Source organism: Trachurus japonicus, chromosome 8 (genome assembly GCF_045865225.1).
Source record: "Trachurus japonicus isolate A0001 chromosome 8, Traja_1.0".
NCBI classification, from domain to species: domain Eukaryota; kingdom Metazoa; phylum Chordata; class Actinopteri; order Carangiformes; family Carangidae; genus Trachurus; species Trachurus japonicus.
In genome coordinates this window covers 4,851,915-4,875,468 of record NC_140914.1, presented here as the reverse complement: position 1 = coordinate 4,875,468, position 23,554 = coordinate 4,851,915, and the positions used below count along the sequence as shown (strand labels likewise).

At 41.3% G+C, this 23,554-nt stretch overlaps 1 protein-coding gene across 4 annotated transcripts in view; it reads right to left on the bottom strand.

Moving 5' to 3' along the window:
• mpp3a (MAGUK p55 scaffold protein 3a) overlaps positions 1-23,181 on the bottom strand; it is a 33,167-nt gene extending 9,986 nt beyond the window's left edge. For 3 of the 4 annotated variants that reach the window (XM_085783388.1, XM_085783389.1, XM_085783390.1), the window contains exons 1-12: positions 23,158-23,181; positions 14,499-14,561; positions 14,234-14,352; positions 11,626-11,703; positions 11,099-11,179; positions 10,394-10,531; positions 10,190-10,271; positions 8,500-8,585; positions 7,359-7,433; positions 6,241-6,437; positions 3,697-3,761; positions 1,049-1,069 (exon numbers count right to left, since the gene is read on the bottom strand). In XM_085783388.1, the coding sequence (XP_085639514.1) occupies positions 1,049-1,069; positions 3,697-3,761; positions 6,241-6,437; positions 7,359-7,433; positions 8,500-8,585; positions 10,190-10,271; positions 10,394-10,531; positions 11,099-11,179; positions 11,626-11,703; positions 14,234-14,352; positions 14,499-14,535 (979 nt within the window). In that variant the 5' untranslated portion in view covers positions 14,536-14,561; positions 23,158-23,181. The remainder of the gene's footprint in view (positions 1-1,048; positions 1,070-3,696; positions 3,762-6,240; positions 6,438-7,358; positions 7,434-8,499; positions 8,586-10,189; positions 10,272-10,393; positions 10,532-11,098; positions 11,180-11,625; positions 11,704-14,233; positions 14,353-14,498; positions 14,562-23,157) is intronic. The other variant, XM_085783391.1, reaches the window with a different exon arrangement.
• Positions 23,182-23,554: the final 373 nt, after the last annotated feature.

The window sequence follows — 23,554 nt, the reverse complement described above, 5'->3', positions numbered from 1 at the left end:
GAGAGGAGAGGAGAGGAGAGGAGAGGAGAGGAGAGGAGAGGAGAAAGAAGGAAGGAGGAAGAAGGAAGGAGGAGGGGAGAGGAGAGGAGGGGAGAGAAAGAGGAGATGAGAAAGAAAAGAAGGAGGAGAGAGGAGAGGAAAAAGGAGGAGAAGAGGGGAAAGGAAGGAGGAGAGAGGAGAGGAAGAAGGAGGAGAAAGGAGAGGAAGAAGGAGGAAGGAGGAGAGGAGAAAGAAGAAAAGGAGAGGAGAGGAGAAAGAAGAGAAGGAGGAGAGGAGACTAGAGGAGAGGAGAGGAGAAGAGAGGAGAGGAGAGGCGGAGAAGAAGAGAGGAGAGGAGGAGAGAGAAGAGGAGAGGAGGAGTCTGTCCATCCGGCTGTGAGCCTGTGAGTCCCTGTGACCGACTCTCATGTAAACAACAAACCTGAATCCACAGCTGAGACAGAAACTGTCTCTCACACACAGAAACCTAAAAACATCCATTATCTCAAAACAGCAGAAGAACGTGACGACACATAACACACATCGTAGAAAACACACAACAAAAAAAAAAACAATAAATCATCTCACAGACACAGAAGAAGGAGGAGAAGAAGAAGGAGGAGAAGACTTTATAAAAAAAACGAGAAAAGAACAAAGGAGCGAAGATGACGCAGAAGAAAAGAGGAGCTATTGTTATCTTTAACAACCTCTGCATGGACGGACTCAAGTCCCCAGGGAGGAGGATGCTGCTCTGCCTGCACATCGCCAGGTACAACACACACACACACACACACGCACACGCGCACACACACACACACACACACAGACATAAAGAATCTCTATTCTGGTCTTGTGCACTAACAGCAGGAGGAGAGGAATTAAGCTGGAAGCTGTAAAAATCCCAAATGCACACACACAGACACACATACACAACACACACACACACACTCTCTCTCTCAGCTCTCTCTCTCACACACACACACACACACACACACACACACACTTACGCACACACACACACACACACTGTTTCTACTGTGAATATGTGTGTGGCTGCACCTGTACCCACCTTTATCACATCCCTGTTCGACTGCAGCGAGCGAGGAGGAAACAAAGTGTGACACGTTACAAAGGAAACATGTGACTTCATGAGCCAAGTGCACGTATACTAGAGCTGCAACTATAAACATTATTTTCATTATCAATTTATCTGTCGAATATGTAAACGATTAATCGATTACTTGTGTTAAAAAATGTCAATCAGTGTTTCTCAAACCACCAGATGACGTCCTCAAATGTCTTGTTTTGTCCACAAACCAAAGAGAGACTCAGTTTATTGTCATAAAGGAACAAAGAAACCAGAAATATTCACATCTAAGAAGTATATCCCACTTTGTGTTGATTTCTCTCACTATTCAGGAGTTTGTAACAAATAAAAATAAAAAATTAAGTAGCTGGACATATAACAGAGTATTAGGGCCACATTGACAAATAAAAAAATCACAAACTTTGTATTGTTATGACTTTTTTCTCGTAGGAAATGTACGACTTTATTCTCGTAAATTTACGACTTTATTCTCGCAAATTTACGACTTTATTCTCGTAATGTTATGACCTTTTTCTTGTAGGAAATGTACGACTTTATCTCGTAAATTTACGACTTTATTCTCGCAAATTTACAACTTTATTCTTATAATGTTATGACTTATTTTCTCGTAGGAAATGTAGGACTTTATTCTCAAAATGTTATGACTTTTTTCCTGTAGGAAATATACGACTTTATTCTCGCAAATTTACGACTTTATTCTCGTAATGTTATGACTTTTTTCTCGCAGGAAATGTACGACTTTATTCTCGTACATTTACAACTTTATTCTCGCAAATTTACAACTTTAATCTCGTACTGTTATGACGTTTTCTTGTAGGAAATGTACGACTTTATTCTCGTAAATTTACAACTGTATTCTCGCAAATTTACAACTTCATTCACGTAATGTTATGGCTTTTTTTCTCATAGGAAATGTACGACTTTGTTCTCGTAAATTTACGACTTTATTCTCGTAATGATATGACTTTTTTCTCGTAGGGAATGTACGGCTTTATTCTCGAAAATTTACGACTTTACTCTCGTAATGTTATGACTTTTTCTCGTAGGAAATGTACGACTGTATTCTCGTAAATGACTTTATTCTCGAAGTCTGTGTTTTTTTTGTTTTGTTTTTCTCAATGTGGCCCTAATACTCCGTGGTATGGACATGATGACATCATCACGTGCATGTGGTGGAAGTTGTGTGACGAGGATTTACAGACTGTGGGACGTCACTGATGATGAGACATGGAAGTGGGTGGGGGAGTGAAGGGGGGGGCAGATATTTAAACAACCCCCCACCCCTCTCTCCTGCTGGGTTTTAATCAGAGGAGCGTGGGGGGAGGAGTGGGAGGGGGGAGGGAGGGGTGAGACAGGAGAGTCCCCGGCCACCGTGGGCTCGTTGCTGCTGCTGCTGCCATGTTGCTAAGCTCTTGTTGTGGCCCCGTGGCTCCGGCCCTAATCGGATCGCCAGCGGCTTACACGCCACGAAGAGCCGCCGCTGCTCGCATCACATCACATCCCATCACATCCCGTCACTCACCTGGGCTGGAAGGGAGCAGCTACACCTTTTATCCGGGTTCCTACTCTTTTTTCTTGAATCATTTTCCAGGATTATCACGACATACACTAATACTACACATCCCCCGTCCCATTCATGTTCTTTTTCACAGCTGTACCTTATTTTGTACATTTTTAACCAGTTTGTTTCTATGTTTATTCCTCTCTCGAACTCTCAGAAGTCTGATTTAAAGATGTACAGTGTTTGGCTCTAAGTTTTCTATGAAATAATCTCTTACATTATGACAAATTTATCATTTGTTTTAAACCAGGCCCACTCCTCTATCTGTCGAGAAAACCTTCATGATCGCGGTCCGATACTGGAAACACTCATCAACTCAAAGTCTCCAGTTTTCTTTGGAAAATAAATCCTTAGGGTCTGAAAAAGTCAAATAGCTAGAGCTTTGGACGCTGATGTCGCAGTGTGATAAATAATTTTACAGGACAACTCCAGCTTTTCCAGGACATTTGACTTTTTTTCTCTCATTTTGTTGTTTTTCTTTCTTTCTTTCTTTCTTTCTTTCTTTCTTTCTTTCTTTCTTTCTGTGTATGTCTTGTTTTTGTTTGAATTTTGAATCTTGTACTATGTAAAGCACTTTGGTCAACATGTGTTGTTTGTAAATGAAGCTGAAGCTGAAGCTGACTTGACTTGGAGTAAAAACATGAAAGAAGAGATTAATTAATATTTGTGACTCCTCCGTCTTCATGTCTCCATATCTCCGTGTCTCTTATCCCACGTCCACACAGCAGCAGCAGCAGCAGCAGCAGCAACAGCAGCAGCAACGTGGAGACGCACAGTGAATATTGATACTAAAACCTTCTGAGAGCTAATTACCGGCACAAAAAAAAAAAAGGTCAATAAATGTCAATGGAAACGTTGCTGCGTTTATCCACTGGAGGATTTATTGTCCTATAAGGACAGTGACCCAGTCCATTACTGTAACAAGTGGGGGAGGGGGGGGGGGTCTGATGGTGAGAGGTGCTGCAGGTAGTGAGCTGTAATTATGATGAGATGAGATGATGCTGAGGAAGAGGAGGAGGAGGAGGAAGAGGCAAGAAGAAGAACTTACAGGGAGGCTTTTTAGGGGATTTTGGATTCGGGAGCGTTCCCATTTTCATCCTGTAGGCCAGTCGCCTGGAGACGAGTGAAGAGAGAGAGAGGAGGAGGAGGAGGAGGAGGAAAAGGAAGAGGAGAGAGAGAGGAGGAAGGAGGAGGAAGAAGAGGGAGAGGGAAAGGGGGAGGAGGAAGGAGAAGGGAGAGGGAAAGGAGGAAGGAAGAGGAAGAGGAGGAAGAGGAGAGAGAGGGAAAGGAGGAGGAGGAAGAAGAGGAAGGAGGAGGAGGAGGGAGAGCAGGAGGAGGAAAGAGGAAGAGGAGGAGGAAGAAGGAGGGAGAGGGGGAGGAAGAGAAGGAGGAAGAAGGAGATTAGGGAGAGGAGGAAGGAGGAAGAGGAGGAAGGAGAAAGAGGAGGAGGGAGAGGGACAGGAGGAGGAGGAAGAGGAGGAGAAGGATGGATGAGGGAGAGGATGAAGAAGAAAGAGGAGGAGTAGAAGGAGAAGGAGGAAGAAGAGGAGAAAGAAGGAGGAAGGAGAGGAGGAGAAGAGATAGAAACAGTGAGCGAGAGGAAAAAGAGGAAACGTCAGACAGGTGGAACAACAGACTGTTCATCTCCAGCAGCTTTTACAGACGTTCTCTCCTCATTCATCTTCACTATGACGTAGAAACAAGTCGATCCTGTCCATCACTGGAGAACATTAGAAGAGCTTTTTCTGTTTTTCACTGCAAATCACACATGTAAAATAACATTTATTAAAACATTATTTCATTTTATTTATCACAAAGAAGTAACAGAATGTGGTTATTTGCCCGATGAAGGGTTAAACCGTAATTTAATTTAACCTGAACTCCCTTTTGTGAGCTTGGCTGCGGCCTCGCTGTCTCCTCTGACCTGTGTGTGTGTGTCAGTGTGTGTGTGTGTGTTCAGGCTGTGTTATTAATCCCTCAGTGTTTGGCAGCGATCTCCCGGCCAGCTGAGATCATCTTACCAACGGATTATGACACTTGTGGTATCAGATCAGCGTGCGCCCGTTCAAGGCTGTGTTTTGATTTATTTATCTATTTATTTATTTATTTATGTCCACGCCGCTTCGACACTCCGTCTAATCACAGTTCAACCAGCTCAAAGTGGAACACATGAACGTGGATTTACAACCAGATTACAAACGGCTGGACGACATAAACCTGAACCGTTCCCAGTGGCGATGGCGTCCGTCTGTCTGTCTGCAGGGTATATACAGGAATCTTGAAGTTAATTTGTATACCTTTTTAAGACTTTTTCAAGACCTTCTCAATATTTTTTAATACCTCACCACCACTTCAAGCTGTTACCATTTACATCAGTGACACTTTTAACTTAACAGTTTTAGTTTGTGATAAAGACTATATAATAAATAAGCTGGAATAATAAATCAAAGGCAAAGTTTATCAAAAAAAAAACATTGATATCCGAGTACTCTACTCTAGAGTTTTTTAATAAAACGAATAAATTCACACACTTTCACAATGTTTTTTAGGACTCAAACTCTTGGACAGCTAATTCAGAAAAAATACCTTCAAAATGTATGACTTTATAAAGTTGTGAAAAGACTTTTTAATACTTTTTAAGGGTCTTAATTTTCCCAAAATTGATTTACTACCTTTTAAGGCAAGACACCCCAGGCAAAAACACTGTTTTTTCATGCACTGATCAATTTTAAGATTTTTGGCTATTTCTTTCATAAAAGTCAAACAAAATGGTAGAAAATCCACATTAAGGTGGTTATTTTACATCATTTTGTCTCTTTTGTTGGTAGATTTCTCCTAAATTCGCCAAAAGTTAACAGTTACTGTGACATACTGTGCTGTGCTTGTTGTCTGACCCATGTCATGTCAGGTATCATTGTAAAGCTCTTTCTCTCCTGAACAATGATGCAGGCTTCAAAAATTGTTATCTCCTCCGTATCCACAACCAATCGTAAACGTATGATTTACATTAACAATCTATGGAATTTTACAGTACAAGAGTTTTTCCTCAGACTTTGAGCTTCAGCAGCACTTACAGACACCAAATCTTCCAGTTTTATTCCTGTCTATATTCTGAAGGTTTTTACAGAGGGGATTGTTGATATATCATTCAGAGCCTGATTTATACAACATTTTATTCCTAAAAACATGGAGAAATTGGATTTTTTAGGGCTGGTGACAGTATTTTCTCATTTACAAAGTAATAAAAAGAGATATCCAAAATCCCCTCTGTAAAAACTTCTGACTCTAATATGTCAACAAAATAAAACAAGAATTTTGAAAGAGGCTTTATCCATTTTTCAGATTTCGGGTCAGGAAATGTATGCAAATTAGCGCATATTTCATCAGATATTGCCTCATTTACATATTTAAACATAAAATTTGACAAAACTTGTAATACAAAAAATATTTGTCTTAATGTAAGTGATAAACTTGGGAAGTTTCATGGTGATATCTGTTATTTAAAATTTTTACCCTATTCACCTGGGGTGTCTCCCCTTAATACTTTTCAAGACCCTGCAGATACCCTGGTCTGTCTGTCTGTTGACCTCACCTCTCCTGGAACTGTTTGGACGGGATGAGTCCGGCGCGTAGGTTGCTGTCTCCGACCCGTTTGGCCTGCCACCACGTGTGGTCGTCCTGGGTTACTACCTGCAGGATGTCGCCGCGCTTGAAGGGAAGCCCCGCCTCCTGGCAGGGCGTGGCCTTGTCCTCCAGAGGGACGTACTCGAACAACGCCCTCATGTACACCTGGAGGGAAAAAAAACACAAAGATGTGTGAGAAACCAAAAAAAAAAAAAACCTGTTTAGCTTTGCTTTTAACTGAATTTCCCTTCTTTTATTATTATTATTTACTTACTGTTTTATTATTACTTATTGATTGTCGTATTAGTTTACTGACCTTATCACTCTATGTTTTAGCATGTTTTTATTTGATTTAGTTATGTACGTATTTATTTCCTCTACTCCTTTTACTCCTTCTGTTTGTTTTGTTTGTATTATTTACCGTAATTCGTCCCAGACCTATTTTACAACAGAGTATTAGTACCACATTAAGAAAAAAAAGAGAATACATAATATTACGAGAAAAAAGTCATAATATTACGAGAATAAAGTTATAATATTAAAACAAAAAAGTCATATGACAAGAAAAAGTCATAATGTTACGAGAAAAGGTCATAATATTACAAGAAAAAGAAAAAAGTCATAATATTACGAGAATAAAGTCGTAATATTACGAGAAAAGTCACAATATTTTAACCTGTTGTTTTAGAGAAGAAAGTTGTTAAAATGAGGCTGTGGAGCGTTTTGTGAGGTTGTACTTCAGTCTAGGTTTCACAAACAAGAAGATGCTTAATCTTTTGGCTCCTCAGCACCACGTTATCATCAGTATCAGGACTTGGAAAAGAATATGCAAGAAAATGCATCTATTCTGCAGAAAGAACCAGGCGGACTTGGAGGAAATCGCCGCTTTTTTCTCATAAAATTATTACTTTTTCTTTCGTAATACTATGACTTCATTCTCGTAATATTATGACTTTATTCTCAAAGTCCTAATATGGCCCTAATACTCCGCCGTACTATTTATTCTCTATTCTTGATTGATTAATTGGTTGATATTTGGTTACTATGTGAAAGGCTACTGTAAGTGGTCACCGAGCTCCGGCTCACCTTGCTGTCCCTGAGCCGGTCCTCCTCCTTGATGGCGGGGATGATCTTCAGAGTGATGGAGCCCTGGGACTGGGACTAGATCACAAACACACAGAAGGAAGGTGGAGAGCTTTGAATTAAAGAAACACAAACACAGGAAGGATAAAGTGGACTGGACTTAAATGGTGATACCAGTCTGCTAATTTAAAAAACATGGACCAAAGGTGGACGGTGAGGATTCACTACTATATTTATCAATTTTTTGGCAGAATGTCTTTATGATTTTGGTCAAACTGAGTTTAGACTTTCATATTATGTATGTTTAACTGGCATGGGCACAAACCACTGTGTATAACAGCATGCACGTTAACACATGTTTTTACATATAATAATTACGGCTTATTCCTTTCATTTCTGAGCCTTGTATTCATTTTTCTTACCTTAGTCTTTTAGCACAGAGCTGATACTAGTGTCATACCAACACATATTTGTTTTTATGCATGTGATATAAAACCTTTAAATCTGCCAGGAACAATTTAATTGTGTCCAGGCAAATTCCCATCAGTTCGATAAATAGTTACGTTGTGACACTTTGTAGAAGTTAAATTCAACCTTTATTCCCACACTGTACAGTCTACCCATGACACGATACATAAGTTGGGGCCGCTTAATAATATTATGTATTCTTCTATGTTGACTATATCATGAAATTGTACCGACGGAGATTTGCTTGGACACATTTAGACTCTGGACTTTCTGATAATTTCCTGCAGATTTACATGTAAACAGAAGAAAATACTGAGAAATATAATTTCCCAAGTAATTGCTTCACTTTGGATATAAAGTAGCTTAAAATGACGTTGTTTCCAGTAAACTCTTGACTATATCCCTTCAGGACACTTGGATTGCAATGGATGAGCAGTGTGGAGGAATATTAAATGGTTGTTGTGTAGTTTTATGGACGTTTTTGTGACCATACGAACCGGCCTCCCGGGTCTCCAGATGCACTTTGAGGAATAAAAAACTACTCCGGAGTATTCACCAGCATGAGAATGAGTCACTAATTTCTTAGTGAACTATTCTTCTAACTTCATTGTTCTTCTTGCTACATGTCGTGTATCTGGTGTGTCTCAGTGGACAGCAGCCTTGTCCCTTGTCTCACCAGCAGCTGACTGATCTCATCCGGTCTCTTGTGGATCACAGAGACTCCGTTGACCTCCCTGAGTTCGTCTCCGACGTGGACCAGACCTGTGAGGACAGACAGAGACAGAGACATCAACATTACAACGACAGTGAAAGCAGCAGACGAGCTCCGAGCCGTTTATCAGTCGCATCTCCAACAACAACTTGTGTCGTCTGATCCGCTGATACGAGCCGACTGATCCGCTCGGCCGCAGCCACAACAATGAAACCCAGAGGCTGAGAGGAGGACGATCAATACCGCCTTTTTCTTTTTTTCCCACCCCACAGGGAGGATGGAGCACTCATATAATGTATGCATCAAACAGACACACACACACACACACACACACACACTGCTCATGAAACCTGTCCACAGCTTCCGAGAGCTTTTTTCCATCACTTGACGCAGCAAGAAAACCGGAGGAGGACGGGAATGATTAATGGGTGTGGACGCTGATTGGGTTTAGTTTTTGCAGCATGTATGTTTCTGTTTCTACACACACACACACACACACACACACCTGCCTGTGGCTAATATTTCCATGGCAACGCTGATGAGAGGACCGTTGAGTGTATATTGTGTGATTGATTCTCCTGCTGCTGCCTCTCTGCTGCGCCTCTCTCTGCTCTCCCTGTCGTTTGATTTGATTTGTTATCCCACTCGTGTTGTTTTTTCTTCTTCTTCATGAAATTGCTTCACTTCACTCGTCTTCACCGACTGCAGAGAAGACGGATGCCTTCACGCTGCTGTAAAACTCAGGAGGCCTCTCTCTCTCTCTCACAGTGGCTCTGTTCGCCTCGGGGCTGCAGCGTCCTGGCTCACGTCCACACTGGGACATTTCTGCTCGTCATCATCGCTGATTCTTCTGTTAAACTCACCTTTAAACACCGACACTGCTCATAACTGGCACTCACATAAGTCGTGTCCAACCTTTTATACTTTACGTGACCAGTTGATAAAAAAGTAAATTGAACTTGTTATTCCCTGAGTTCACCTGAAATAAAAGTTCTTAAAGCCTCTTGATCTCACTCATCATCGCTCTGCTCTCCCTTTGAAAGGCAGCTCTTTAAATTTAACAACCAGGAAAGGAAATACGAGGCCTGCACCAGCATGAAGGATGAGTTTATATATATGAACACCTCAGACATTCAGAAAGATATTGGTTCATGACTTAGCAAGTTGTTAAATATCATATGTGCAGAAACATGGAGAACAAAACTGCACTTACTTTAATACGCTGCTCTCTCTCTCTCTGTCTTTTCTCCACTCATCATCATTTAAACTTGATTAATGCATCCTGAAGTACGTTAAAATTCCTTTTATCTGAGTGAATAAATGTTATTTCCACTGCAGCGCCCTCAGTCCCAAATAAAACTACAGAGTGAAGATTTTATTAAATATTTGAATGCAAAAACTGCTCTTAAAGGGAGTGGGTTCACAGAGGAGGGGTTTCTAAAGGTCTTTGCTCCTCTTTTTATTTGGAAAATTGTTATACCCCTGGGAATAAAAATGATAAATAAACACATTTTGAGAAGGATCTGACCTGATTATGATCACACAGCCTTCCTACAGGGGTCACAAGGTCTGTAAAAGCTAACAAACAGCAGCAGAAGAAGAAAAAAAGAACAAGAAGGGCAAGAACATCAACAAGAACAAGAACAAGATTCACCACTTCGATCGGCTGCACCTCCTCTCATGATCCGAGCCACGATCACGGCTCCGTTGACTTCATCCCGTCTGATAGTGGCTCCCTGGAGAACAACGACAGGAGAAGAAGATCATTCACAGAAAAGAACACAACTCCCCTGCTCCTCTTCCTCTTCCTCCTCCTCAGTTTTCATTCCCACTCTCGTTCCTTCCCGTCACGACTCACCAGAGGCTCCTTGTTCTTCACCAGCCTGACGATCTTCACAGACTCCTCCTCCAGCTCGTCCTCGAAGTCGTCCGGCATCGGCGGCAGCACGGGGTCGAAGTTCTTCTGAGCCACCGTGTCGTGCACCGAGAGAACGGCCTGACGGGACAGAAGAGCAACGACGACTCGCTGAGATTAGTTCAGACCGACAGCTTCAGACGTGAGTTTACAGTCTGGTGTCAGAGCAGATGATCAAAACCTCTGACTGATGGAGTCTCATGTTTCAGACTGAGCTCCAGTTCATTTCATTATTCGCAGCAGGATGAAGAAAACTTATAATACCTGCTCTTTTCTTAAAACAACACTTACATCAGATGAAATGCCAATTCACAGCCAACAATATACAAAGAACAAATACAAAATAAAAATAAAATCTACAACCAATTCCTTCCATCACAACATGTTTCTATATAAATTCCCCAACTTTTTCTTATCTACCCTCTTAAACTGGGAAACAGAACAACTTTCCTCACACCCACCACAGAAATGCGCGTTTGTTTCAATTGGTCTTCGCCATTTGATATTTGAAATTAAATTCCCTTCTATGACTGACATCTTGTGAAACTAAAACAAAATACTTCTGCAAATCTGCAGATAAAAGTCCATTTATATACAATAAAAACCCAGATTCCCATCATGCATCACTGTACGACCAGGTGAGCTCACCTTGAGATGAGGCGACGTCAGCAGGTGCAGCAGCTCCTTCTCCTCCGTGCTCATTGGTCCACTCTGCAGCTCCTCCGCCACCTGCACATCACAACACAACACAACACACACAGATACATGAAGCCCTGACCTGATGTGAACCTGTGTGTGTGTGTGTGTGTGGATAACGGGGAAAACAAGCTGCAGTTGGCTGTAACATAAAGGCAGAGAGATGCACGGACATGCAGCAGCAGCAGCAGCAGCAGCAGCGGGAGATAAGTAGCAGAAGCAGCTGGGGTCAGCAGTTTCCACGGCCGATAACCGGCGTGAGAGCGAGCGGCAGGAGATGGAGTTTCATTAGACGAGTGTCGGGATGATTCAGCACTTTGAGGACATTAAAATTCACTTTTGATACCTGCTACTGCTTCTCTGTGGGAGCTAACTCACTGTGACTGACTGACTGACTGACTGACTGCTACTGGGGCCGGGGCGGAAATGTAATTCAGTGTGTGTGTGTGTGTGTGTGTGTGTGTGTGTGATGAACCTACATCCTCTGCCAGAGAAGACGCGCTGTGGAGGACGGGCGTCGGACTCTGTCTCTCGTACTGTCTCAGCTTCTCGTGGATCTGTGACAGAAACAAACACGAGTTTATCAGAGGAGAATAATAATACTCTCCATACACATCCAAGTCTTAAAGGGATAGTTCAACATTTTGGCAAATTGGCCCATTGCCATAATCCCTATAGTCATAGCAGTAGGTTTGTTACCTTTATTTGTCGGTGCAAGCTATTTTTAGAACGGCGGAGCAGAGCCGTGAGCTGTTCAGAGCTACGCTACGGAGGCTAATGGGATTTCTTGGTTTCCCTCATCAAACTCATCAAATACACAATCCAACAACTCCACAACGCTCTGGTGGACAAGTTGTGACCTGCACATTCACCACGCTATGAGATAATAACACAACGTTACCAGACAGAGTTGTTTTAGAGGTAAATACAGAGACTGCTTGATGAAAAACTGCCCCCGACGGGAACGCGCATCAGCGGTTTTGCATGAATTTACCTCTAAAACAACTCCTAAGACTATAGGGGTTACGGCAATGGGCCAGTTTGCCAAAATGTTGAACTATACCTTTAACACGTCACACAGTAGGAGTCATGTTCTCTGTATCAACCCATTAGACAGAGACGTTTATAGTCTGGACTGAGAAACACTCTGCAGCTGCTGAAACCTCTGCATTTATGTTCAAAAATGACCTTATTTCCAGAAACTATCACAGGTTCTTTGTGCCTCATGTCCAGCAATTCAATAATTTAAAGGACAATTACAAACATGTCATCTTTCTTTTTTTTTTTTTTTTTTTTTAAAGTATATTTTTTGGCTTTTTCATGCCTTTATTAGATAGGACAGTTGAGAGTATGACAGGAAATGGGAGGCAGAGAGCGGGGGAATGACATGCAGGATAGGGCCGTCCGACGCGGGACTCGAACCGGGGCCGCCTGCAGCGAGGACTTCAGCCTCAACACACGGGGCGGGCGCTCCACCAACTGAGCCAAACACCGCCCCAAACATGTCATCTTTCTTGAAGTGAACAAGATCAGCCTAAGATCCAACTGCTCCCATTCTACGCTGCTGTCACGATGCAGGGACGGACAGAACTACTGCAGAACAGGAGACAGTAAAAAGAAAATCTGTATTCTGTTAGAGCTAAAATATTAGGAAACTAGAGCCCCAGGTTGAAACGCAGAGCAGGTTCTAAAAACTCCCTGCAGCAATATTTTTTCATTTATAAACCTTCTTAATTTCCTGGCGAGCAGCTTCTCGTTATCTTGACAATAATCTGTAATAATGACTACATTAAAAAAAGCACAAGGCCACACAGCAGGCTGTGTTTGCATCTTATTTTAAACCAACAGCTCTGATCTTAACAACGTGTGTTTACTAACCCTTAATGATGGTGGAAAATCAAAGCAGCACGTCTTTTCTGTGACAGTTTATTTTTATTTCTTTTTTAGGTGATGAGAAAACTCAAATGACCTGATTTCTGTCCCGTCACTTCAAGAAAGAGGCCAGATACAAAAAAAGAGGATGCAGAGTTTCAAAGAAGATGAAGAATAAGTTTTTTTTTTTTAACAACACACTATATTTACATTTCTACCAGATACAGTTCACGTTGTTAAAGTGCTTCAGTGCCCAGGAGGTCTTTCCTACTTTGGGAGATGGTGTGAAAGTTAAACACGGGCTCAAGCAGCAGCAGAAATGTGAACATTAATTTCTCACAAGTCATATACAGCATTACTAATGTTTAATGTTAAATTTCACTTGTTTTAACCTGAAATTTACAACTGCAACTGTGTTTATTTATTCATGGTACCTATTCATTGTATTATTCACTGTCATTGCATTTTTTTTTTTAGTTTGTTTTATTGGATTCAGTATATTTTATTCTATTCTAAAGCTCGACCAGGGACAAAGACTGCAAATCATCTGAAGCTAGATGTCTTATGCATCACATTTTCACATTTTCTGTGGAAATGTTGTATAATAATATTTTTTTCATTTATATAGCGCTTTTCAAACGAATGCACAGAGTGCTTTACAGATAAAACACCACAGAAAAAGAGCAAAAGAGAAAGAAAAACCCACTGCAAACCCCCCCACTCCCTCTGAGGTCACACCACCCCCAATCAATCAGAAGTCCACAGGCAGCAGCACTGTGCCCACAAAGACAGTAAGTCAAATTCATATACAAAAGTACAATACAAATGAATTTATAAATAAATAAAACAATAGAAGTGCTCTTGCAGGGCAGATAAAATGTTAAAATAATTAAAAAAGATCAGGAAATAGTTAAGAATACACCATCCTATAAAAGTGAGCTTTAAGACGTTGTTTAAAAACTGCAGTGGAGTCAGCTGATCTGAGTATGTATTGTTTGTATGTACTGTTTAATAATAAAAGGTATAATACTTGTGTTCTTGCACTCAAATAAAATATGAAACTCATCACCAAGACGTTTATCGTCACAAAGGTTACAAAACCTCTGGCTTCTATGTAGGCCTTTATACCTCCCAATGACTTCTGGTGTTATTCACTCTAAAGGTGCAGATGGCCTAAATAAAACTGTCTTTGGTTAGTAAGAAAGACCTCCTGACCTTCATGAGGTATCCGAGGCTCCTCTCACTGAAGACGTCTCTGAGGAAAACCATGTCCTCCTTGTGGTTGGCATCGGGCCGCAGCTGAGACGTCAGCAGGGCCAACGTCTCGTGAAGCCCTGCAACGGGAGGAGGAGGAGGAGGAGGAGGAGGAGGAGGAGGAGGAGGAGGGAACAAGAAAACAGCACCAGGTAGGTTATATTAGGATGATGAGGAGCAGATGGAGCAGAAGCGTGCAGCAGTATGGACGGTGTCGCAGCCTCACCTGCTCCTGCTGTGAGCACCGGCATGGCTTCTTTCATGGGTCAGTGAGGTGAGGAGAGGAAACCTGGGGGGAGGAGAAAAAAGAGATAAATTGCAACCAATATGTTCACTGATGCTTTCGAGGATTTAAAAAAAGAAAGAAAGAAATAACAGGAACGGTATAAAAAGGAAAGTAACAGTGAGTCTGCAGCTGATTTAAAGGCAGCCTGAGACCCATGTGCAGTAATTACAGCCGTACATCATCTCCTTGTGCCCTTTAAAAAGGTATATTGAGTAGGAATTCCTCCCATCTAGCGTTGCGGTTGTATATCACAAGCAACTCAATCGTATTTTTCATGCTGCATTCACGTGAAATTGGGCAGACGGCAGACGGACGACAACCGCTGCACGTAACGGCATAAACAAGCCTCTATGTAAACAAGTGGTCCGTCAGCACAAGGCAAAACAATACACGTGACAATATGTTGTCATGATGGCGATGTGGTATTGTTTACCTGACCCACGTTTTACCGTCTTTCTCTCGACTTCTGTGACTAAAATGACGTCTGGTTTGTTACCGACGGCCGTCTGCCCGACTGCAGGTGAATGCAGCATCAGTGTAACGCTCCGTTCCTCCTCACTGCGTTACCGCGGTGACTAATCACAGACGCCACCTCGTCCTGAGCCGACAGCTCCGGTGTCTCCGCTGAGTTTCCGTGGTTTCCTACCGTCACGCTGCCACTGAACGTAAAAACATGGAGACACCACATGGCAGCCAGCACCGAGCTTACCCGCTCCATGGAGATATGAATGATATGAACGGCTCATTCAGAGCTGAAAGGAACACTTCAGTTTGTTGATGGGGGGGATTACTGATTAATCAAAAACAGACTTTTGAACCAAATAATCGATTTTCGTGAATAGATAACAGAAGAAGTTACACAATGTCCCTTTAACGCCATAAGTAAGTAAATAAAAAAAATGAAAAATAAATAAATCCATCCATTCGTGCAGGACTAAGTTAGCTCATCTGTGAAAGTGTAGGAGTGTGTGAGCGAGTGTGTGTGCCTGCGTTACAGAGCCGAGCTCGTAAGATAAACAGTCACCGCTGCTGCTGGTACTATTAATCACACACTGAGCCCTGTGTGTGTGTGTGTGTGTGAGGGTGGATCTCAGTGTGCAGTGTGCACCACAGTGTTTGTTGTTGTGTTGGTCATCTGTTTTCATGCAGGTAGGAAAATAACGACTCCACAGGCTCAGATGTTTGTGCACTGAGCTAAAATCCTCTCAGAATGAACAGTTTTTAATTTGAAAACAAACAAAAACCCTGAATCATCTCAGGTTGAATCTGCAGCTCAGTGATAGTAGCTTTGAATTCTACATTCCCATTAAAATTTTATACTAAAACTGCCTCTCTTTTTTTGCACTAGTGTTGAAGTGAATGTACTGACACCTGTCTCCTCTGTTCTTCCTCTCCTTATTAATTATAAACATTTGTCAGAGTTAAATTAAATTAAATTCATGCCTGTGTGGCAGCCAAAGTCAAAACTGATCTTGCTCACTGAGTGAATAATACATATTGGTTTTCAAAAAGCCCAGCAGAAACCACAGAAAATGGTTAGAAAATGATAATAACATTTCACTCTTGACCATAAAGTTGTCCTCCTCTCATGAAATGAATAAAGACTTGTGTTGTATTATTACATAGATTGTTATTGTCAATCGTACTTTTATGATTTGTTGCTGATACAAAGAAAATGACAATTTTTGGAGCCTACATCGTTGTTAAGGAGAGTGAGAGCTTTACAGTGATATCTGACATGACATGGGTCAGACAACAGGCACAGCACAGAATGTCACAGTAGCATGTTCACTTTTGGTGAATTTAGGAGAAATCTAAGCCTAAATGAAGTAAAATAAAAACCTTAATGTGGATTTTCTACCATTTCTTTCAATTTTTCTTAAAGAATACATGTTAAGGAAGAAAAATAGCCCAAAATCTCAAAATTGATCAGTGCATGTTTTTGCCTGTAGTGTCTCGCCTTAACGGTGTATATTTACATTTTGACATGATGGAACAAGAACTTGACTTTCTTTTGAATTTCCACCTTAATTGTCTCTCTCACACTCTGAGTATGTGTGTGTGTGTGTGTGTGTGTGTGTGTTCATGTACAGTAACAGATGTGAGAGTGACTCAGTGATACAGCAGCAGCCCCTACAGATCAATACTCTCCTGTCGCTGCGTTCAATACCCTCCATACGTCCGTCCTCCCACTGACTGGAGACTCTGGAGTCAATAACATTATAATAAAAACAACAACACAGACTCTATCATGTGACAAAAGCAACAAAGCCACAACAATATGAAGAATTAGCATCTTATATGAAGCATTATCACGTTTTGTTTCCCTCTAACCAGAGTAAACACGACTGGTTCACAGCCATTCTTCTAAATAACAAGCGGTGACGTGTGTTACATAATCGCCTCACACCTGTTTACCCTGGTGAAATGTTGACACTAATTGTATTCAAGGCTGTTTGGGAAAAGGCACCGAGGCCCAGTTGTTGCCTCGCTCGCTTGCTGGCAGTCGCTCCTGTGCTTCTGTCCTGCTCTGTACAGTCGCTGTTGTAACGTGTAAAATAAACATAAGCTTCACCAGAGATATATTTAGTCACTGTGTCTGTCCACTCATGCTGCCATGATGATGATGATGATGATGCATCTTTTTGATCTATTACAGTTCCACCGTCCACAGAGATATGGAAAACAAATCCAAAACAACACAAAGCTGCTCAATTTGTTTCTCTTTTTTTCTTTTTCTTTGGTAATAATTGAGCAGTTTATTGTTGAACAGTCACTCTGCAGGAACATGTGTCTGTCTAATCTGTACACACTGACTCATCTCAGAGGGGAATAAAGCTGTTAAAATAAAAGATCAACTGGCAGCAACAAAAAAAAGAAAAGTTAGCACACAGTTTAACACAGTTTCCAGCGTAAGAAGCTGTAAAAAGTGAAACTTTCAAGCTCATAGTGTAAAAGATGCAGCTTTATGACACATCTGGCTAACTAACAAATAAACATCTAATAATTAAACTAAACTAAACTTACAGAGGACGGGTGAGAAACAAAGTGTATGTGGTGATGGAGCTACATCTACATGATGATCACATCTTTCAGGATGAGTGACAGCGACTGGGATGGAAACTTTCCCAGCTGAGTGGGAGGACGGCACAAACTCCAACATACATGACTGCACGAGGTAAATATAGACCTCCATCTAAAAACCTAAGTGTCTGTGCTCATGTGGTTTTCTTTACAGGCTTCAGAAGAATCAAATCTACAGCGAATACTTGTATAAGTATTTATTATTATCAATATTATTATTATAGGGTCTATTTTTTAAATGTTATTCTCCGTTACGCTGCTGAATCACACGTTTTGTCCCTTCATGTTTTAAAATGTTGAATCACTTTCTGGCCCAGATGTTCATAGCCTTTCAAACCACACTACAACCAAAAGGGAAAATGCAACAAATGCCCCAGATTACACCACATACACCTGCACAAGCAACCAGAGAGACTGATAAAGGTAGTGACATGTCCAAAAATCACAACGCAGTGACGTAATAAGTTAGAAAATAAACAAAAGCAAAACATACATTGGCTCCTACAACAACCATTTTAATCTTGTGTCCACATATAATGACCACTTTCTTCACAGAAAAGTTCACTGATTTTGGAGTGGAGTGGAGTCTCATTATGAAGGGGAATATTTCTGCCCCTATACCCCCTGTTTCTACCCCATTTACCATCCACCCATGTCTCTTATGTGTATCCAGTAGTTAACAGAAAACCTACTCCGTATTGAAGCGTTGTTGCATCAAGTAGGATTTAGGTTAACTACACGACCAGAGCAGTCTTGTCTTGTATTCTTAGGATCTGTAACCTAAAAACATCAGCCTGGATGTGCTCGGCAGCCGGTGAAGAGAAGACTTCCTCCTGAACAACCACGAGGACAGAGAACGAAGAACTGCAGCTCCACTTAAATATCAGATTGTCCTCATCAGTGCCGAAATAAAAAACAGAGTTTTCAGACAAACATCAACCTTTTTTATTCTACTCATTATAATAAAAAAAACAAAAAACCCAGAGCTCTTCTACTTTTTCCTCTGTGCAACGAGGAATCCAATCCTTCATTGTGTCAGCTCAGATTTCACTGTAATGCATCTTCATTGCCAGATTGTAATTTTCCTCTCTCCTCCTGAAGCATTTCTCAAACATATCCGTGATGTTGCTTTGATGATTCACAATGAGAATATGATTAACCACAGCAGCAGCAGCAGCAGAGACACGGACAAGAGAGACAGCAATGAGCTCATGAATAATGAACAGAGACGATATTACTGAGGGAGAAGATGAACAACTCGAGGAGGAGGAGGTTTTTTTTTTTTTTGTTCTGACAGGAGAATCAGTCGGATCAACACTCAGGAGACAAGCCCTTTATTCTCCCGTGTGTCAGCTGGGATTTTCTACATATAACCTCTCTATATTTAACTCAGAGAGCGGCGGTGGTGCAGTGGTGGTGGTGGTGTGGGGAAAACATCATTATCAATAAATACAGAGTCTATGCAAATTATAAAGTGCTTCTTTCTGTACTTTAGATACATATTCACTTTTTTACCGATGGAAAACCTTTAAAAGTTTATTCTCACCTTCCTCTGACTGATCTAAGCAGGAGAATTAATGAGCAAATAAAAACTCTGTGAAATGTGCAAAGAGCTGATTTATATTAAAGATGTGTTGGGACTCACACAGAGGGTTAGAGGGTTCTTTATACTTTTACCTCTTTATTCTAATTTATGACATTTAGTCATTAAAGTAGAAATGCAGAACACTTTTATCAGTTCTCCTGGTTTCACTGTCTTTGCTTTGAAATGCACTGATTTAACTTTTAATTATCTATTTCTGCTCTTGTGACTAATGTTTTTAAATTTTCTGTATAGATAATTATCATCATTATAAATATGATAAGTCAGAGTTTGAAGTCAGTGATGACTTGCAGGCACTTTCTCAGTCATCATAATTAGGTCAGATCTGACCGCACAGACATGACACATATTAAGTTAAAGGAATAGTTCACCAAAAAATGAAATTCAGTCATTAGTGACTCACCCTCATGCTGATCAATTCTTGGAGTAGCTTTTTATTCCTCAAAGTGCAGTTTTTTAATCCCTTCAAGTGTTCTGAAGGGATATAGTCCAGAGTTTACTGGAAACATCATTTAGGACATTTTTTACGGCCTAAACAGCCCTGTATTTGACTTACCTAAATGACGTTGTTTCGAGTAAACTCTGGACTATCTCCCTTCAGGACACTTGGATTGCAGTGGACGAGCAGTGTGGAGGAATATTAAATGGTTGTTGTGTAGTTTTATGGACGTTTTTGTGTCGGACGCTATTGACTCTCATATAAAGTTTTCGGTGGACTACGAACCGGCCTCTCGGGTCTCCAGATGCACTTTGAGGAATAAAAAACTACTCCGGAGTATTCATCAGCATGAGGGTGAGTCACTAATGATTGAATTTCATTTTGTGGTGAACTATTCCTTTAAATGTGAATCACGCTTTAAAATATATATGTATCGATCTCTGATAAACACTTACGGCAACAGTATACTTCCCGTTTACATCCCCAAAAAGCATTATGGGAAGGGAAAGGTGAACACCTCACCTGCGCTAATGTAAGAATATGTGAAGAGCATCATATTACACATTATGCACCTTAATCATCTCTTTGTCTTCACATAACAAGACAAAGAGATTAACCCTGGTCTTAAAATCATTACAAATGACTAATCTGGTCATAATTGTGGAAATGAATCTGTCTGTTCTGAATTAAACCTGCATCAAAGAGACCAATTTTAATCTACGAGATGTAAAATATAAAACACAACTTCCTCCTCTTCCTCATCTTCACCCTCCTTCACATCATCAACCTGACTCATGATGTCACAATCAGCTCTGAGAAACAAAAGCCACCGAGCAGGAAAAGTGGAGTCCAGATAATCAGACGGAGACTAATTAACCAAAAGCTGCAGCCAAACGATATTTCTCTGGATAATTAAACTGAAGATGGATGTGTTTGGAAATCATGGCGTGCCGTGCGTGTGTGTGTGTGTGGTTCATGATGATATTCTCCGGTTCAGTCATAATCTGCTCAGCTGCTCTCTCAGAGCCTGGTGGTGACGTCATCACAGAGAGAGGTATTATGGGAAGGAGCACCCATGAGGCGTTTGGGGGCTGAAGCCAGAGGTAAAGTGGACTGTGGGGAATAATGTCGACTAACACCTTTGTTGAGTTTGCAGCTGTGTACACCTGTAAAAATGATAATTATCCTAAATCTATATCCTTTATTCCTATTTGGTAAATTATACTATCCTATTTAATTAACATTATTACATTATAATAAACACCAGAAATCTATAGATGAAAACAAAATGCTCCACAGCAGTTTGTCTCATGATAAAATATTGATTATGCTGAGTTATACCACTTTCAGCCACTTTTAGTCACCTTCACATCTGTCAGTCTGAACCCAGGTTCAAGGTGTTTCTGCTCCGTTGTCTACATCTGATCCGGTTGGTTCTGGTTTCACACCAAAGAACTGTTTATGACGTATTGGCGTCCTGTCCTACGTTGCTGCGTCTTTCTACACTTGACACTGATTGGTTTGTAAACAGATGTGCGTATGACATAGTCGCAAAGTCACCAAAACTGCTCAGATTAGCTCGTTAGCGAAGTAGCAATCTAGGAAAATGAATGAACAAAGTTAATTCTCCTGTGATGTCATCGCTACCAGCAGCATCAACACCATCAGGTCCAATATGGAGCCAGCTTAGTTCTAATTCAGATTAATGTCCTCAACATGTGGAGGATTTATCGTCTGCAACAGGAAAGGAGAAGACGACTGAAGCTCTGCTGAGTCCTGGCTCCACGTCAGGAGACACCAGGGAGGTGGAGCGTGGAGGAAAACCACCGCTACTTCCTGTTAAAGATACAAAAGTCTGGACCGAGACCACCGCTTTTTGTCGAACCAAATTTCAGGTCTTTGGTCCCGTGGAGCTTTCACACCTGGAAATGTGGTTCAGATCGGAAACGGAACGGAAAAGTCTGCAAGTCCGGACCAAACGGAGGTCGGTGTGAAAGACTCATTAGTTACATCAAGGGAATATCCAGGTAAAAACTGTTTAAATTTGGTGTTGTGTTAAAAAAAAAAAAAAAAGGCAAATTTACTGGTTGTTCTTGTGTAATAATTAGATGAAAAATTTACTTGCACTGCCTCAAATTTTAGGGGCAGTGTGGAGCCCTGCTGGTGTTGTGTCAGATCCTGGTTCCCCCTTGGCCTGTGTCTGTCCTGCTGTTTCCCACAGAGCTCTGTTCCTTTGAAAGGTGAAGGAAGCTGTATGTGGAAAGCCATCGCCTCCGAGATGTAGAATGAGTTTTATAGAAGAGAAACAAACATTTCAGGAAAGAACAGACTCCTTTCATATTTAATGGAGGGGGAACGATACCTGACAGTATTCTCAGCTGTCTAAATAAGAGCCGTTGTAATGCTTCATAATCCAATTAGTTGATTAATCGTTTCAATAATCCATAGATTAATCGAAAATCAAAATAGTTGTTAGTTGCAACTCTACATAAGAGCTCATCAAACTTGAGATCGGTGCAGAAACTCAACTCGAAAAAGATTTAATTCACGTCCATGGTTTCTGCCAGTTCCTCTGAATGACTGACTTGTGGTTGAACTTTTAGTTTGGTTCAGATGTTTTGAAGCTGAAACTAGTGAGAGTCAACTTCACAGTCTGCAGCTTTCTACTCATTATTTTTAGTTCGGTCTTTGTTTGCTCAGAAAAAAGAAAAAAAAACAAACCTTACAAGCTCACAGAATTATTTAGGTACAAACGTGTAGCGCTGACGAGTGGAGCACCACAGTGGTAGCATCTCCACCTTTCATGTACAACACGTGCAGAACAATATTTGCATCACAACGTATCGAACTCGACCTCGAAGGTTTCGCGACACGCAGAAAAAACCTGCACAAACACAAACACAATCTGTCCAAGTTGTTTGGAGAGCAAGCAGCAGACTCCTGCTGTCTGTCACACACACATCACCACACACACACACACACAAAAAAGAAACATCAAATCGGCCCGAACGTCACAGATTCCAGAAATAGACTTGACATCATCATCATCACGCTTTTTTGCATTTCGCCCCAACAAAAAATGACGTTTTTGGTTCAAATCTAGTCAAGAGCTTAGCAGCAGATCACACAAACATGATGGAGCCGCGCTGAGGTCACAGAGAGAGAGAGAGAGAGAGAGAGAGAGAGAGAGAGAGAGAGAGAGAGCTCAGCAGTCAGCTGATCAGACGACAGCCTGCCTTCGTCATGTAACATCCATCCAGACACATTTAGCTAAAATGCATTACGTGTTGTTAATGTGTCGCCGCATTAATATCATGATCCAGTGTTAAATAAGAGATTTAGAAAATAAATAAAAACCCCATAATAACACACACCGGATAATAATTCTCAGTGTCGTTCCATCCAGAGACTCGTCGTCCAGAAATAGTAGATTTAAGCAGTATTTGGACCCAGAGCTGCTGAACTGAACTCACATGAACAACAGACAGAGGACCGACACTCATCTTTTTCCTCCGTCGCCGCCTGATTTCTTGTTTCTTTCTTTCTTCCTCCTCCTGCTTTCTGAGTCTGCGAGGCCTCGGCGGGAGGTTGTTGCTGTTGTTGTTGTTGTTGTTGTGACGTCACAGCGTTCAGCAGGACATCAACTCTCTGCCAACTAGAGCCTCGTCAGGTCTCCCAGAGTCTCTGTGACGCCTCGGCTGCTATACTAAATCCTCGGCCTGTAAAGACATTTGAGCTACAGAGCCGAGGGTTTTAAAAACTCTCTGGCCGACGCTGCTGCTGCTGCTGCTGCTGAAGCTGCAACTAACAAGTGTTTCCACCACTTACTGATTGTATTGATTATTTCTCTGATTAATCACCAGCACCAGG